General features: G+C 47.5%; 8 protein-coding genes across 8 annotated transcripts; 1 reads left to right on the top strand and 7 right to left on the bottom strand.

Annotated features, from left to right (window-relative positions):
- Positions 1 to 884: 884 nt before the first annotated feature.
- E1B28_001529 (uncharacterized protein) lies at positions 885 to 1560 on the bottom strand (the record flags this gene model as incomplete). The annotated part of the gene is made up of 4 exons (XM_043147472.1): positions 885 to 956; positions 1154 to 1235; positions 1301 to 1392; positions 1450 to 1560. The coding sequence occupies 4 exons, from the start codon at positions 1558 to 1560 to the stop codon at positions 885 to 887; spliced, it is 357 nt and encodes a 118-aa protein (XP_043016181.1).
- A 379-nt stretch (positions 1561 to 1939) lies between these two features.
- E1B28_001530 (uncharacterized protein) lies at positions 1940 to 3739 on the bottom strand (the record flags this gene model as incomplete). Its single annotated transcript, XM_043147473.1, has 8 exons — positions 1940 to 2336; positions 2391 to 2564; positions 2615 to 2800; positions 2854 to 2914; positions 2965 to 3063; positions 3115 to 3254; positions 3307 to 3353; positions 3404 to 3739. 8 exons carry the CDS (start codon positions 3737 to 3739, stop codon positions 1940 to 1942), a joined length of 1440 nt encoding a protein of 479 aa, XP_043016182.1.
- A 1082-nt stretch (positions 3740 to 4821) lies between these two features.
- On the bottom strand, positions 4822 to 6273 carry E1B28_001531 (uncharacterized protein; the record flags this gene model as incomplete). The annotated part of the gene is made up of 9 exons (XM_043147474.1): positions 4822 to 5034; positions 5091 to 5096; positions 5162 to 5271; positions 5327 to 5410; positions 5468 to 5502; positions 5556 to 5807; positions 5877 to 5902; positions 5956 to 6090; positions 6148 to 6273. 9 exons carry the CDS (start codon positions 6271 to 6273, stop codon positions 4822 to 4824), a joined length of 987 nt encoding a protein of 328 aa, XP_043016183.1.
- Positions 6274 to 6388: 115 nt separating this feature from the next.
- Positions 6389 to 8020, bottom strand: E1B28_001532 (uncharacterized protein; the record flags this gene model as incomplete). Its single annotated transcript, XM_043147475.1, has 10 exons — positions 6389 to 6399; positions 6451 to 6498; positions 6549 to 6841; positions 6896 to 6914; positions 6970 to 7090; positions 7139 to 7260; positions 7323 to 7375; positions 7441 to 7530; positions 7583 to 7786; positions 7848 to 8020. The coding sequence occupies 10 exons, from the start codon at positions 8018 to 8020 to the stop codon at positions 6389 to 6391; spliced, it is 1134 nt and encodes a 377-aa protein (XP_043016184.1).
- A 215-nt stretch (positions 8021 to 8235) lies between these two features.
- On the bottom strand, positions 8236 to 10105 carry E1B28_001533 (uncharacterized protein; the record flags this gene model as incomplete). The annotated part of the gene is made up of 9 exons (XM_043147476.1): positions 8236 to 8436; positions 8485 to 8877; positions 8928 to 9164; positions 9215 to 9325; positions 9381 to 9445; positions 9500 to 9577; positions 9633 to 9734; positions 9794 to 9894; positions 9948 to 10105. 9 exons carry the CDS (start codon positions 10103 to 10105, stop codon positions 8236 to 8238), a joined length of 1446 nt encoding a protein of 481 aa, XP_043016185.1.
- Positions 10106 to 10275: 170 nt separating this feature from the next.
- On the top strand, positions 10276 to 11794 carry E1B28_001534 (uncharacterized protein; the record flags this gene model as incomplete). The annotated part of the gene is made up of 4 exons (XM_043147477.1): positions 10276 to 10459; positions 10510 to 11009; positions 11080 to 11655; positions 11712 to 11794. 3 exons carry the CDS (start codon positions 10276 to 10278, stop codon positions 11446 to 11448), a joined length of 1053 nt encoding a protein of 350 aa, XP_043016186.1. The 3' UTR covers positions 11449 to 11655; positions 11712 to 11794.
- E1B28_001535 (uncharacterized protein) lies at positions 11114 to 12527 on the bottom strand. The gene is made up of 6 exons (XM_043147478.1): positions 12308 to 12527; positions 12113 to 12244; positions 12000 to 12061; positions 11855 to 11941; positions 11712 to 11794; positions 11114 to 11626 (listed from the first exon to the last, which is right to left on the bottom strand). The coding sequence occupies exons 1-6, from the start codon at positions 12488 to 12490 to the stop codon at positions 11502 to 11504; spliced, it is 672 nt and encodes a 223-aa protein (XP_043016187.1). The 5' UTR covers positions 12491 to 12527; the 3' UTR covers positions 11114 to 11501.
- Positions 12528 to 12783: 256 nt separating this feature from the next.
- On the bottom strand, positions 12784 to 16879 carry E1B28_001536 (uncharacterized protein; the record flags this gene model as incomplete). The annotated part of the gene is made up of 16 exons (XM_043147479.1): positions 12784 to 12834; positions 12896 to 12965; positions 13019 to 13172; positions 13224 to 13480; positions 13540 to 13648; positions 13705 to 14067; positions 14121 to 14742; positions 14801 to 15721; positions 15780 to 15857; positions 15909 to 15931; positions 15985 to 16049; positions 16113 to 16258; positions 16318 to 16348; positions 16405 to 16489; positions 16541 to 16666; positions 16720 to 16879. 16 exons carry the CDS (start codon positions 16877 to 16879, stop codon positions 12784 to 12786), a joined length of 3261 nt encoding a protein of 1086 aa, XP_043016188.1.
- Positions 16880 to 17031: the final 152 nt, after the last annotated feature.

The raw sequence follows: 17031 nt of genomic DNA on the forward strand, positions 1-17031 counted from the left end.
TATGAACTGGATTCTCAACACCTTCAATATCTTAAAGTAGAGTGGGCCGGATTGTATGCCATGATGGAAGACAGCATGCTCTGCCGAACCTCACCGTGATTAAACAGTTTGAAGCCAGGTAAATCAGGCCCTGGTGGGTCAATGGAATGGTTACCAACTTGTCAGCACTGGGGACCGGCAAAATCTCATCCCCCAAACTCCCAGAATGGAGGTAAGTGGTGCATGTGTGTTTCAACCAAATTTCAACTCACAATTTAGTGCAAGGTAAACATAGATCATGTATCTGAGGTGAACCTTTGCGCCTTATTACCGAACCCGATCTAACCAGTTGGGGGACCTCAAAACCACAGAGAGCAAAAAGATCTCACGTACTTATGTATGACCCAAACCATTGACCATAGTATCGGCTTGAGGATGCTTACACTTTCCACGGTCGCCACCATGTTCATCAAGAGCAAATATAGGTATAGTCCTCCATTCCTCCATTGAATGGCACCCTATTATCCGTCCCACGAACTTTTCGTAAATTAGGTGTAGTCCCGTCGGACGCATGTCTTCCGGAACCACAGGCCATCTTAGTCGGAGGGTCTCGTCTCACCGAACAACACTGAACAAATCCCAGCCCAATCGAGTGGTCCTGGGCAATGTCTGGGCGACACCATCATTCATCAGGGAGGATGAGCTCGGATGATCGCTACTAGTGTTCGAAAATCCAACAAAGAGACTCAATATGGATTGCTTGGGGCGTTCGTTCTTTACATAATGTGGAGTTTAACGTTTGTACATGTTGATTGAGCGTTTAAATCAGAACCCTTTCCTACCACTTACGAGTATGCCAGGAACCAACTCTTCCTTCAAGTTTAGTTTTGAAACACGATCTGGATTTATTGTGCCCCGAGCAATTCTTTGAGGTTTGGCACGACTTCCCATTCTACCAGTCGTCCTTCTTCCTTTCCCTGAAAGTGAGGAAACGGTTAACAACGCATCATTATTCGACGGTCAAAAGTTGTGGACATTAACATGAACGGCCTGATGATGCCACTTGTTGGTAGTAGAAGTAGCGTCTACCCAAGTTGCTACCGCTGCCAATGACCAGGACCCATCATATATGGAGACTGGGTCGGGAAGTAACGAAGTCACTGAGAGAACGTACATCTTTCAATTTCACGATTGTCGGAACTCCCGTAACCTTCCATGGTTCACTACGTAGAGGATGTGAAGGTTTTCCTCGCCATCTAAGCACAGACAACAAGTCCATGATAATGAGCTTTGGTAGACCGCAAAGAAAGAAATAACAAACGTAGCCCTGTCCCCGACGTAAACAATCAACGCAGATGGCGCGTCAGCTGAAGAAAAAGAATCTTCAACCAGCGTTTCGACGGCTCGGCAGTCCTGGAGCAGGTCAAGTTGAGTGCCAAGGCATCATTTCTAGAGACTATTAGTTCTTACTTGGCACCAAAGTTGACCATCGACAACGGATGAATAAAAGATGAGGTAGCCATCGGATGGTACCTGCTTCGCGAGTTCTGCTCCAGTTGAATCCGTCGTGTTCAAAGGCATCGTCAAGATGGTAAGAGCAATCGATAGCGATATCCTATAAATAATCGAGTCGACCTCGGGGTCGTGTCATTCGCTCGAAAAGAGTGCTGAATAAATTACTTTTGAGTGTGCTTTCTATTCAATGTTGCCGACCCGGCGTACAAGTACTGCAGCTACATCAAGGGAATACCCAGGAAAGCCCTCCTTCACCCAAAAAGAAAACGCTATAACACAACTTCGCCAGATTGTCCATGTGATTAGAGCAACAAATGAAATATAAGCAGCGAAAAAAATCAATCAGATTAATGGTATATGGTCAGTCCCAAGAGGTAACTCTATGGTAGGTGAGAACGTGACTGCGACATCACTGCATGACCGTCATGAGGAAGTGGGAGACAATTTAGCAAGGATTACCATCCTTGCACTTCTCCGTGGACTGCGACTTCTCTGCACTCGTGGTTGAGGACATGTCGCTCATGCTTGAGGACGACATTGCCTCCATGCTCGAAGACGACATTTCCTTCATGCCTGAAGATGTCGACATGGCCATGTAGCCCGACGTTGTTTGGTACGCCATCATCGAAGAAGTAGCTTGCTCAGCCATGGTACTGGTCTGAGTGGCATAGGTGTTTTGAGTGTATCCATTGCCCATCTTCATTCCCCACTGTGACTTGCACTTGCCAAGACATTCGTAGAGACCAGTCTGCCAGGCGGACTGGGTTTCAGTCGCAGTGGTCGTGACTTCGTTGGTCTCTGTCTTGGTGGCAGTAGCGGTCATGACAGAAGTAATCTGGTCACTGAAAGAGTTGTCAGCTTGAGGAGTTGGGATCCCAAAACCGCGATACACGTACGTAACCGTAGAAGTCTTGGTCTCCACTTCTGTCTTCGTGTTGTCAACGACGCTGGTGGTAGTCCACACTTTGACGTAGGTGGTAGGCTGTATGACAGTCTTGACATCAGTCTCAGTAACCTTCTCAGTCATGACCTCAGTCTTGGTGGCGGTCGAAATAGAAGTCATCTTGTCGCTATATGAAGATGATTAAAAATTTGGATAACAAGGATGAAAATCACCTACGTGACTGTCGCGGTCTTCGTCTGTACCTCTGTCTTTGTGTTGTCAATGACACTGGTGGTAGTCCAGATCTTGACATAGGTGGTGGGTTGCACAATGGTCTTGACGTCGGTCTTGGTCACCATTTGAGTTTCCGTCTGTTTGTCAGTGACAGTAGCAGTATCAGTCTGAGTCGCAGTTTGAGTGTAGCTAAATTATGGGAGAATGAGCCTCGAGATATAAAAAGTCGGACCGCGACATACATGTTGGTCCTGGTTTCGGTGGCAGTGAGAGTATGTTCCTTGGTCTGAGTCCTGTCGACAACTGCAAGTACTGGTCAGTACGCAACCTCGTTTCAATCATGAGCTACTCACTCTCGGTAGAAACCCACACACGAGTGGTGAGCTCAGTAGCTGTCTGCGTTACCATCTCAACCTTGGTTGCAGTCTCTTTCATGGTCACGGTTGTAGGGACTGTTCGTTAGGTAAGTGGATGGGAGTTGACAGTGGTCGGGCACCACGTACCAGTAACGGTCTCCTTCATGGTCTGGGTGACCGTCATGGTCTCGGTCTCCTTCTGAGTCATGGTAACAGTCATGGCTCCGCCACATCCACCGCCATAACCACCACCGTAACCACCGCCGTAACCACCACCACTGTTTTTGCTGTCAAGAGAAAATTGAGTACACCAACGTGAACCACAAAACGAGTACATACTTGATGATGATGGTGGTAGCATAGCACCCTTCGCTTGTAGGAGTGTACTTTTCGAATGGATAAGCGACGAGGTAAAAGCAACCAAAGAGGAGCGTACCCATGATTCTTTGCTGCAAGAACCGTCGGAACTCTTTTTCCAACCGTAACCACATTCCAAACTCTTGTAACCGCCGCTTTGGTACGATGAATAGGGCATCATCGAGTAAAAGTCGACGGAAGAGGAGCTTGGGGGTTGTGTGACCTGAGACGAGGGTGCGGAACTATCAGATGAGCTCGGCGTCGAGCCCGAGGTAGTATAGGAACCAGACTGCCCGTTGTTGACGGGGGTTGGAGTTGCTACCGCGGAAACAGGGATCATCGAAGCGCCATTAACAACAACACCTTGAGCAACAGCTGCACCGGCGAGGGAAAGACCAAAGATTATTGACTTCATGATGGAATGAACGTGGCTGCAAGTGTTGCGGTAAAAAATAAAGGATCTAGTCGAAGTCTAAACGAATTGAGCGGTCTACGCTGCGTGAACTGGCTGGCAGTTAATAATGCGTTTGATGGGCGACAAGCCTGAGCAAAAGGCTAGACTGTCAAAGCATACACAATGAGAAGTTCTTCAGAAACGAAATTAAGGAAAACACACCGCAAAGAAAAGGCAAGAGACGAAAAGAACGAAAAATGAGAGAAAAAGGGAAGGGGTGAAAAGGAGGAAGGGGTTTCTAGGTATTTATGAGTGACAGCCCATCACATCAGTGCCAACGCATCCGGCTGCCGAGGTCGGCTTAGTGACAACATCTCAGTCGTGCAAATCTCTTCACATGGGATCCAGGATTTCGGGTCCCACCCCCATCACGACCAATTCACATCGAACAGCATAGCCATAGTTATATACGTACAGCGTTGCGATGCTGAGTATCTATTTGGACCTATCGTACAGTTTGGGTGATGAGAGGGAAAGATCAGTGTTGAGCAAGTCACTGGCGGACAGTAGCCGGCGTCATGTGTAGCCGCCAAGCTACTGGCGGACACATTGTGTAGCTGCTGTCACTCGGCTATCAGGCCTGCTTATCTGAGCTTGCCTCTCGTATTGACCTGCATATATGTAATTACAGTCTATTGGAATAGAATACGCTTTCGTGTCCTGCTCCCAACAGTATTTACAGAACCGTCTCGGTTTGTAGCTTGCAATATGCTCAGTATAATTGCTCCGTTTGTGACTGGCTCCGTTGTCGAGAATTCGAGTCCTGCCGCTGTTATGATCTGGATAGTTGAGGAAATACTGTTGAATCCAGTCATTCCGGTCTGAGGTCATAGTATACCATATATGTATATGTAGGAGTTGAGAGGATACAATATTGTACATAGAAGGGCTCGGGGAACGACTCGGACTAGCGGTGCGACGACAATGGGGGCATGACTGGTACGAACTAATTGGGCAGGCGGGGCAGGCGGACCGCGACCGGACCACTGCCTTTCCTGTGTCCGCTACAGCGGTCACAAGGGTGTCCGCTACTGATGCGTCGGCTAGGCTACTGGCTGGACACAAAAATGTAGCTGGGACAATGTGTCCGAGCAACACTGGGAAAGATCGCCCGCCGCCGCCGCCCGTCGTCCAAAGTCCCCATGCACATCCAGTAGAATCTTGAGTGCATTTCGCGCACGGATTTTGGACATATCATCCATGAGGCGACTTGTTAGGGCTGTCTCAACTTTCCGCGGTTTCTCATCCCAGGGGTACTAGCATCGGAGTCAGGTTCGCTTTGTTGTCATTAGCGTTGGCAGAGATGACTTACCGGGAACTGGGTACGACAGATATAGATTCAACCATCAAACACGTTCATCGATCGCGGAAAATAGATCTCACCAATTTCTTCAACTCCTCATAAGCCAACAGTGTGAATCCGAACTGAGGACTGCTCCTGAGTACACGAGCAGTTCCACCTTTGAAGAGCGCCCCAGACCCCTCTTCCCGATCTGTGGATAGTCGATCAGAATCCCCAGAATGGAAGGATTCTTAACAATCGCTTACAGATTTTGACGAATGCATCGCGTAAGCCTTTATAGTGTGTCTGACCCTTGCGTGCTTCTACTTGCAATCGAGTTTTCACGACGTCTATCGTAAACGAACAGGTCAGCGAAGAAGGTTCACCAAATATTTCCTATCACTCACCAGCGGGTGTAGTGAGGTAGGCAGCGGGCATGCCACTAAAAACCATCAGCCACTAGCCACTTGAAACACTTGTCTAAATTCTACGTACGCTAACCCAGCTGCCGCCAGAGTCTCCATAAACGACAGCTGTTTACCATTATAACCCTCCTTGAAGAAATCCGATTTCAAATGGCCATACGCAGGGAAGTAGATAGCAGAGAATGGTATATCTCGCAATAAACAAGCGCTTGCACCTTTGTAGAGACCGAGCACTCCAAGCTGTCGTACAATATGAATCGCACCCCTCGGTATGGCTCCCTCAGCTTTAGCTGCTTCACCTTGTACCTGTAAGCGGATCTTTCTATAGGAACACATGCCGTGCGCGAGATTCAATACCATGAGTATGTCTGATGAAGGAGGAACGCCCTACACAATCTCTAACGGGTTTGTGAAGATCTGCGAAGCGCAAATCAGCGAACAACGTAGCCGCATGCATATTTGAGACTGACCACTTGACATCCACCAGCAGTGCCACCAGCAACTAGCTCCCATCCAAGCTTGATGCGACCTGTTTCGGGATCCATAGTTCTTGATCTGATGATGTCATTCACCGTCAGCTTGATGGCTTTCTCTGGCGCCACACCCTACAGAAGGAATCAAAAGTTTGGCACAATCTTGCAAGAAGACCTTTCTCTGCTCACCACAAGTTGCGGTCCTAATCCGCGATAGAAGCCAAGGAAACCTTCATTCAAGAGGATTTTCCGGGCGCAATCTAAACTGTTGCTGTATAACCTTTGTCCCACTACTGTGCCCCTCTGATTTTGCATCCTGAAGGCAGCTCGGCTCGTCAATGATGCGCTTCCATTGATCGAAGAGTGACTCACCGAGTCTAGAGATTGAACGGGAATTCGTGGTAATCAAAAATACATGAGACTTTCGGCTTCATACCTTGACTGAAAACGACTAAGCGGATGACTTGTTGGCGAAAGATGCAAGTTACTAACCCATATCGATAGGATACACGATCGTTGCACCAAACGCGCCAGCAAAACCTAATCATCATCAACATCATGGTGAGGAGCGTAGGACGTATATGGCTTACCTCCTTGGACAAAGCTGTAACCTGAACTCAAGAAAGAGTTAAGGAACGTTGTTTTAGGAGGCGCCGCCAACCCTTCATCATCAGAGGGAGCACTCCAGCGTGGGTCAAGAAGCTGGGCAAAATCTATTAATGCCAGGCGTTGCGAGCCATTACCACGACCAGCGAAGTGGAAAATGATGGAGGCTTCCATGGGAGTGAACAGGGAATATCGGGAACTCGAAGCGGCGTAGTCGAGAAAATCCGACTGAGAGATACGACCATCCTTGCTTTTGTTTGTTGCTTCACGGATGATCCTTGAGAGACGTCAGTAGCCAACCCATGTAGCGTGAACCAATGGCTGAACAGACCTCTCCACCATATCCATTTCTACGTGACAAAGTAGATAAACGATTCGGTCAATGCGGACAGGAGCGAAACATACCACGGACGACATTATGGAAGGCAATTACTTCAGAATATGATATACGTTGACCGGGTGTCAGAGTGCAAAGAGTAGGAAGTCGGTCTATTACTGCATCAGATAATTTATGACCTGCAATTTCCTGCAGAGATATTAGGGAACAAAACAGTAAAAACAACAAATGACATACTAGAATAATTCGTTTGAATTGATCTGGACGAATGAAACCGTCCTGATCCTCGTCTAAGTGTTTGAAAGCTTGTCTAGTGCGTTCTCCTTGTAGTCCCTTCATTAGTTGTGTGAATTCGTTATCTGAGCAACATTTGCATCAGCACCGTCCGATGACGTGAATGATTTGCGACGCGGAAGCTTACATCCAAGAACGTGTGTTCCGTTCTTTTTCCCAAGGTAAAGTTTAACCCAATCACTATGAGAAATAAGACGTGGTGAGCGCGTTTACGCAGAGGATTCGGCACAACCCTCTGAACGCACCAGTCAAAGTCGAAAGGGATTGCGTCTGGTCCAATATTCGCGCTGAAGACATGTTTAAATTCGTCGTATGATATGAAGCCGGAGGAGTCGCTGTTGAATAGATCATTATGAGGAAACATTCAAAATATTACAGACAACGCACACATCGAAGTATTGAAATGCAATCCAGTAGTCAGCATCTGGCCTTTTCAAGACTGTTTCAAACACCGTAAAGTCCTCCCAAGATATCAGACCCCTTTTTGATGTATCAGCTACGCGAAACAGGATGCTGAACTGAGCCCGCCCGATTTTCGTAAGGTCTCCTCTAGGTGCAATAGCGTTGACGAAGCTCTCTTGGTCCAGGTATCTACAACAGCACGGCGTTTCTTTCAGAGAAGTCGGTAAGCCACACCAAGCGAGTAACGTACTTTTCCCCCTCGACGACTTTAGCATTAGCTTCGAATATACGTCTCCATCGTTTGAGTTCTGGTTCCGGGACGCTGACAGCACTGCGAACTGTATTTATGGCGGAGGCAACATTGGATGTTGTGGACGTTGAGTCGCACTGAATGGTGGGAAGAATTGCAGTCCAAATGCCCATAACGAACCTTGGAGCAAGTCTTGGAGGGGTATCGGAAGAATGAGGAGATCGCGGAGAAGTAAGTAAACAATTTTTTGAGCCGTTCTCCAAGGAGCCGAGATTTGTGACCCGTGACGTGGCAAATCCACTCAGTATACCTGTTACTCAGTAATCGATGCAGTCGAAGTGTTTTCTAGATAAAACAAGACCGAGATACGACTTCTCTACCTAGCGCTTCAATCAAGCTGGTCTACGCTGACAAAAGTAGAAGTATCCCTAGCTTTGGAAATCCTGCCGTCGGGTGCCTCCACACAATACGCTACCTCTGACGGCAGCCTGAAGCTGACACAGTACATATCCTTCCCAGGAGCGACGGAACGAACCAATGTTATGCTAACGTCCTCTGTTATTGGATGTCCAAGTTTTTCCCCCACCCTCTAAACGGGAAAATTAGAAAAGGAACCTCTATCACTGCTGCGGCGCACCCTCTGTATATCTTGTACCGCTTCGTCTTGTTGCAATTCTCTCGTGAAACAATGACAATGTATCATTGGCATTTTATAATAAAACGGTCGAAGTGAATGGGAAACAAGCACACCCCGAAAAGCGTCTAAAAACTGAATAGCGGTATCAGGCAAATTCATCACAAAATGATCAATAGTGTTTCGACTTTGGGGTAGTACAGGTTTTGTTGACGGCCAGTCATCGTGCGGCATTGCTGATCCGGACTTCTTAGCTTCCTTTTCCAATTTGCGTGCCTTCGTCTTGCTTGGTTTAGGCCCCATGTAAGGAGGGAAAGGGGATGTAGCGACCCTACTGAATACAGCGCGAATAAAATCCCGCCCATCTTCACAAGAAGCCCTTACTGTCTCTGTGACCTGGTAGGCTGTTCTGGGAATTGGAACACTTCTGATAGATTGAAACTAACCTCGTTGTCTTGTATGTTCTGGGTAAGGTACTTGAAGCTGTTCGGATTTAGATCGTTCGCGAGAACTGCACATCCTTTCTTTGCAGCAGGAAGTGCAAATGGACCCACGCCGGCGAATACATCCGCAAGGACTTCCCCAGGTTTCAGCATGTCCACGATTCGCTGGTGTTCAGTATGGAGCCTCGAGTTCCAGTACACTTGAGAGAAGTCAAACGTGAATCGACAATCTGCCTCGTGCTTGCAGATATTCAGCGTCTGATGTAATTATTGTTTCAGGACAAGCTCACATGTTCCACGACCAAGTTCTGTTCTCCCGCCAAGATCTCCATCTCAAAGAATCGAAATCGGGTGTCTATGTTATCAAGTTTGTTGACAACGGTCCTGATATACTTGTTTTTCTATTTGGGGGAGCTGATGAGCGGCAGACAACCACCAAACATAACCGGAACTGACGTCGAGGAATATCTGTCCGATGACATGTTTGTAAGGCAGGTATTCTTCGTTGAGGTTCATATGAGCTGAAGGTTTCAAGGTTAGTTGTATTCATGTCATCGCCAACCATAAGGACGCACCTATATGTCCAGTAGCTGCAAAGCCTGTCGGCGCTCCTTCACGAAGTTCCTTTGGTAATATCGCTTGAAGTATCTCGCCTGTCATTTGAGCTAAATCAGTCTTTAACTCTGTAACATTCAGTAAATGGTGTACTTGCTGTCCAGTGATCATAGTTCAAGATCAGTTCATACGGTACGAAGTCGAAGTCGTCGCCTTTAGCTTTCAAAAATTTCAGAAACTCTTGAGGGATGTCGGCTAGCTCGCAGAACGAAAATCTTGAGAGCACGAACGACAACGATAAAAATTTGAACCACCTTCTCGATTCAAACCTAGCAATACTAGTCTCTGAGTCTCGTCGTCTGGCGCTGATGGATCGGGGACAACAGGCCTGACTTTGGGAATCCCGACCAGATACCTTTTGAGTTCTGTCAAATCGTTCCTCACATGAACCAGACTCTCATTACTCACTTTCGCGCAACTTCCGACTTCAATATGGAGCCTGTTTGAGTGGCAGGAACGCGTAACCCCAGAACGGGGATCGATTTTCGGAAAGCGGTTTTGTCTAACGGCGATAATGGTCCATTATAATCAGGAACCGACGTATCCAGCTGGAATCCGTGATGCATTCTTCTGGTGTTGCGATGTAGGATGTGCAATCTATATGAAAGTACACGACCAACTTGCATAAGTACGGGAAAACGAACAGGAACGGCGTGTGTGGGTCACACCGTGACGCGTGACGAGTCCAAGGGATCGGTCCATTCGCGTAACATGCTACTTAGATGGTCGATCATAAATGCATAATCTTTTGAACTCTCATGTCATTGATGTTCACTGCCATCCTACGGATTCTCACATATCGGCTGAGTCGATGGAGGCCCTCGAGATCACCATTTGCGCAATGAGTACAAGACGGGAAGATCAACCATTGGTTCGATCTCTTGCCCTCTCATATCCGGATAAGGTCATTCCATGCTTTGGTGTGTATTGAAACCACTCGCTTGCCTCTTATTCATTCAAACCTTGACAGGATATCATCCTTGGTTCACTCATTGGATATCCCTCAACTCCGTAGTCCCACAAAAAGAAGATCACTATCGGTCCTTGTTTCTGCCGGCAAGCGAGAGAGAATCACAAGTTCTTGATGAACTGTTGGAGTCTCTACCTAACCCGATAACAATAGACGACGTACTGGTTGATCTCCGTCGTAATCTTGAGGACTTCCCGAATGCCATGCTCGGGGAGGTCGGTCTTGACCGTTCTTTTCGCGTTGCCCACGATTATTTTGCGTCCCCCAGGAAGCTCACCCCATTTTCGACCCCGCTCGAACACCAGCTTGCTATCCTTAATGCCCAAATCGACGTTGCTATCGATTTACGCCGAAATATCAGTTTACACAGTGTAAAATCCCAACAAGCTACTATGGATCTCCTATCCACTCTTCAAGCTAAATACGGTGATAAATGGACCAGGATTAGTTTGGATGTGCATAGCTGTGGCTTCAGTCCTACGATGTGGAAGGAGATCGAGGTAAGCACTGGTATGCCATCTTATGTGCGCAATGACGTTGTATGATTCACTTACCGCGATCATTCACCAGCGAAAATTTTCCAACGTGTTTCTGTCACTTTCAACTGGTATCAACAGCAGGTCCCCGAGTCACAGAGCCCTGATTGAAGCCTGTTCTCCTGATCGTGTGCTTGTGGAAAGCGATTTCCATGATATCTCAATGTGCACGGAAAGAACGTGGGACATGTTACGGACAGTGGCCGACGTCAAAGGATGGAACCTAGAAACCGAATGGGTGGAAAATGTTGCCGATTCTGACTGGGGTGCAGTGCGTCTGCTGGAGAGAAACTGGAAGAAGTTTCGATTGGGTAACCATGCACCTGTCGCAAGTCCCAAAAAGAATAGGGAAAAGAGGACTGGATTGAGTGATGACGAGCCTTCAGGGGACGAATCAGGATAGTAGAAGGTATAGGAAAGTGTACATAATATATTAAGAATGTATGAACAAATATATTAATTCCATAGGTATGAGAGAAGTAGGAGAATACAGAATCCAATGACAACGCCCATAATGATGGAATCTCGCCGTCGCCTTGACTTTATCATCGCAACGACGTTATTGATGCCGGGCATTGAGTCTATACCGGACATTGCATGAGAGGTGGGCATGGGAGAGGTAAATTAGTGTTGCCGCTCTAAATGAACGCTGAGGGGCCCACTCACTCAGTACGTTCACCATCCTCGTGCTGATTCCAGCCAACGATACCCCTTGCCTACTGAATTCTGCCCGTGTTTCATAAGCTTGTCTGGGGAGGACAGTGAGTACATAGTCACCCGACCCCACAGTAACCAAAACGAGTACGCACTCCAATATTTCATCAGCCATTCGGTGCGAACTATCAATCCGTCCACGTTCAGCCAATAAAGAGTCTGCAGCGGAAGACTTATATGCACTGTAGTAGTTTAACAGTTAGCAAAAAGTCTTTAACCAAAACACCCTCGTCAAAGCACTCAATATCATTCCGAACACCACTCAACAGATTCGCTTGGTCCAGTGCATTCTTAACGTTGGCCTAATGATGAGGGAGGTAAGTTGAGATGCAGAATAAGAGAACCAGATGCACCTTGGTACGTTGCAACTCTCTGGAACTGCCCTGGTAAACTACTCTGTGGTTCTCGACGGCGCGCAGCATTGAGGGTGAGAGACTGTCGGGTTTCTTGGAAAGTGCAAGTAGCTGTTCATTTATTTCTTCAAGCTGTAGGGCTGCGTAAGGTAAATTCTAGGACTACAGAATAGTGTGGTCCACACTAAAACACACCTTCTCAAGTAATTCGTCTAACTCTATTTCAAGGTCCTTCCATCGTTCTCTGGACCCACTGGCTTCCACATCGTCGGTTGACCTGGATATTGCAGAGACAATTTGAGAATACGAAGTGAGCTTTGTGTCGAAAAGATTTTCTAGGGTCCTGCATTGTCGATGTAATTGCTCATAGTTGGACATGACCACGAACGTCCACGAATAAGGTGTGGGCAAGGAGTGTGCCTTACATAAATGGAAACAGGCGCCCAACCTCTTACCCACGCTCTCGCTCGTCCAGGTCGTCATTGCGAGGAGAGTCTAGCAACAGTTAAGCACAAGCCTGCATAAGCATTGTGGGCATCCTAGTCCCTCAGGAGTACAACCGTTCAAATTCTGCGTTGATGGGTGCTGGATAATGATCCGAAATGTTTTAAACTATATTGTCACGGTCTTGTGTACGGCTATGAAGTCTCCTAATCTTCCATAATACCATTTCAAAACTTGAACCAAGATCTAGCTGTTTGTTCGGCGGCCAGCCGTTTGGCCTGGATTTCATCGTGAGATAAGTAGTTGATTGATGGAAAAGACAAGAACATGGCTTCATACCTGATTTACCATCGTTCTACTGCCTTGCTCAAGTGAGTTGAAACGATCCTCCAGGTCCCCAAGCATTTGCCTGCAAAAAGGGTATTTAGTTGAATGAACCCCCAAGGATATTTTACAACGCACCCTCGTTCTTCTAATGCCGATGTTAACCTTCCATAGAGAGTCTCCTGAGTAGACGCGGCTTGTCTAGCTACACGGGAAGCTGCGGACGGACTTTCCGATGTCGGATTGGCAGTGATCTCTTGTGGTCGAGGTATTGGTCGGTCTGGTCCTCCGACTGTAAAGAGATCAGTTATTGAGTTGATATTTAGAAATTTATATAACGTACGCAGCACATCGAGCTGTTCCCCCGTCATTGTTTGATTGCCCAATTTAAGCCAGGACCCCAAGAAAGATTCTGGGGTGACAGAAACTGGTTGGGGTTGTGGAGGTACGACCGGTTTGCTGGTTGAAAAAACAACGTCCGGCAAAGTATTCACGCGACGAAAATTAAATAAGGTGCCATAAGTCGCTTCTCTGATGAAACCAGAGTCTGTATCGAGCGACCACGCGATGAAGTCGCCGCTGTCGTCTACAGTTAGTGGCCTAAAAGCGGACACAGACCATGAGAAGATGGATCAATCACGAGCTAAGTGGAAACATACAAAGGTTGGCGAACTGGAGGTAGTGACAGATTATGAATTAGCTCGAGGTTAGGCAGCGAGTAAGCCAGCGCTTCGTTCTGAGCCGTGAAGGCTACCAATGCGCAGGAACCTAAAACCGAGCGCAGAGTGAATCATAACATTCCCCGGTGTATTCGTAACCCTTACCCAGCTTTTCTACGATTTGCGTGGTCAGCACTTGTCCAGCCTTACTGCTCCAATCTGTTTTTCCAAGGCGATCTCCAGTAATATCAAGATGACATCTCACGCCTTCTGTTCCAGCTGCTATGAATAGAACGTGTCCTTCAAAAGGCGGAGGAGAAACGAGTCTCCTCCTTTCTGCCAGACATCGAGCTCCAGATTTAGCATCAATCACGAAGAGCCCACCGGGCAGGGGGTTACTTGGTGTGTCAATCTTCACGGGATCACCTGAGATCGACCATAACGAGTCTGGCGGAGTCTGAGTTAAAGTGTATAAAAAGGAGGACCCAGATGTTTTAGCAGCAATCAGCCGCAGGCGGGGTTGTCGCTCTACCAAACATCGTCAGAGGTCTGTTGAAGGATAGTTCACACATTTCACTGACCTGACGATATTGGACAGACGGTCCACAATAAACACTGGAAATGGTCCGTTTCGGAGTTCTTCAAATGCAAACCAAGTGAGTGTCGATTCTTCGCTTTGCCGTCAGACCGCATAATGATGCGCGATACCCGCGTATCAACGATGATGAGGGACCCGTCCTGGTAAGAGATAGCTAATAATCCTGCATCCGCCAGCGACATTGCTGATACAGGGCCTTTCTTGGCATTGACCAATAAATAGGGCCTGAACTTGGAACCTGGGAGACATGATAGATCCTGGAGAGATACAAGTCCCTCATCGGGCTTGAAGTCGTCGAACCCTTCATCACTCGACCCCATGTGGTACAAGACGACTTCACCAGTGGAAAGACTGACAGCACACTCAAGTGACCCCGATGTAAAATCGACGATACTTATCATGCGGCAGTCGGATCGGCTGAGTGTTGGTGCCACCCGAGCATCCGTCAACACAAGCTTAAGGTCCATCGTCAAGCGAGGTAGAGGGTTCGGAAACTCGTATTCGACAGGATTTGGTCTTGCATTCGTTAACAGAGAGGCGCTGACATCCCACAATTGCACCGCCAAGTTTGAATGGGAGGTAATAAGGATGCGAGGAGGTTGATACTGCGAGCAGGTAGAAATTCAATGTCCAACACTCGTAATCAACTATCTGCCCCCCCACCTTGGAAAGACCAGCTTCGCTATTTTGAGTGTTGAGATAGGCAAAGCCGGCTCGAAGTCGCAATACCCGATCGGGCTGCAAACTGTCCTGAACCAGAGTTTGATAAGCGTCCCGTGAGAGACGATGAAGCTGCCCATCTGAAAGTCCAGTGACACCATTTGAAAGAAATCCTGGGGCTACGAGACTCTGAGCATCATCACTGAGCTGCATCGACTGAAGCGTAGATTGAAGGTCATCAAGAGCATCATGAGTTCCTTCCTTGGACTGGAGCTCGCCTTCCGGTTCTGTATTGTCAGTAGTGAGAAAACTTGGAGGTGGGAATTGAAATCCTTCTGTTACACGAGTGTGCCGTGACCCCTCTCGTACAATGAGAAGCGCAAAGGGATCGCAAGCACCTGCGAAATGAGGCGCATCTCGAGGTACGAGGAGATAATCATGGACGATTCCCTCTGTATAGTAAAAATACGTCTTTGTTGGCTGCACCGAAGTACGCATCGCATCTCGAATAGCGGGGTTAATCCCGCTGTGAGCTGTCACCGGCGGGGTAGGCGGATTGAAAGCAGGTAGCCAATAGGTGGTGACACCATACGAGTCATCCGCACGAGAACCTCCAAGGACGACGAGAGCCGTATCTCCACCTCTAGGATCCGATGAATTGGAGAAGGAACACCATGAAAGTTTGAATATAGGTTCTCTTTGAGAAGATTCGACAGTCTTTCCTTGATTCAGGTGTTCATCCAACCGCGACGCATCTACCATATGTACGTCCGTGTCGTCCAGAGTGCGAACGAATAGGGGTTGATCTTCATCATCGACAGCCCAGAATGCTATACAGCCATCTGTATACCCTACAGCGAAAAAGTGGCCTGTAGGGTGTATCGCAAGGCTAGTGGCTTCAGGTCGTCGAGGAGTAAGAATATCCTGCGGCGAGTGATGCTTATTGACGGCAAAGAGTTACACCCTCAAGGGAATCACTTACTGGAGCACCATAGCCGGCTCCACCTGGCGCTCCAGGTGGCAAGACCAGTTCATAAACTCGAGATGTAGTCCTCTCTGACTACACGAATGAATTCAGAGGGTATACTATCCGTAGAGTCAAGCTGCTTACGAGATCGGAAAGAATTACCCCTCCTACAAGAACGGATGAGCCGAGAAATAATCGCTGAGTGTCAGACCTGCCTGACCTCCGTACACAATGAAAAGATAATTCAGATTTCGGGGGTGAGGGACAACATCCAAGGCAATACCGCTGCCAAACACGGACATCAATTAGTAAAGCAATCGGAGAAAAATGCTGCACAGTTGTATTCACGAAGTGGGGGTAGTAACCTCAGGCATTCCACTAGCAGCCATCTTTTCCTCGTACATATTCCATAGATTTGGGACAGTGTACGGTGATTTTCGAAGGCAGATCACATCGTATGTTCGAATTTCGCCTGTCTGAAGAGCAATAAATGCCTGGGGTTCGGTTTCAACACCTTTGCGGACAGAACTGGGAGAGGGCTGGGAGAACTAACATGGGAATGATAAGGGGAAACTGCCAACGAGCTGCGATAATGTCTATAAGTTTCGATTATTGTCCAGAATGCAGTGTTTTAATTCACTTTGCTTGGTTGAATCTTGCGGATGATACATATTTCGGGATACCAGGAGACGATAAATCCCACACATGCAACTGACTATGGTCATCTAAACTTCAATCGGTCAGATTTTCCGAGGAAAAGATCGACGAGTGCTCACCCAAGCACACAATCTTCCAGGAGGATGAAGGCAAGTGAAGTGAGGTGACTTTGTGGGCATCAGGAAGCAGTATCTTGCATTCCACACCTGGCCGTCCAAATAAATGGATTGACCCATGTCCAGTACCTGCATGAAAGCTGTATTTCTGTCGGATAGAGAGGCTTGAGCTACAGACGAACCAATCGCAAGAAGACCAGATATCGGCTCAATCGCTATTGCCGTGACATTCAACGCGTATTCAAAAACTCGTAGCGGACCAGGTTTCCAGTCTACTTCATCATGCAGGTCGTTTGACAGGTCAAGGACAGGCCCTCGTTCAAAATGCTTGAATAGGGACATGGATCGGAGTGAATGAAGGTGCTGCAGTACTTGGCTATTTCATGACCAAGATAGTGAAAAATGAAATAATATAATCATAAACCACAACTCATAGATGCATATTATATAGGTACATGAAACAGTAGACAAAGCAAAAAAATAAAACAGAGCAC

The sequence above is a fragment of the Marasmius oreades genome, chromosome 1 (genome assembly GCF_018924745.1).
Source record: "Marasmius oreades isolate 03SP1 chromosome 1, whole genome shotgun sequence".
Lineage (NCBI taxonomy): Eukaryota > Fungi > Basidiomycota > Agaricomycetes > Agaricales > Marasmiaceae > Marasmius > Marasmius oreades.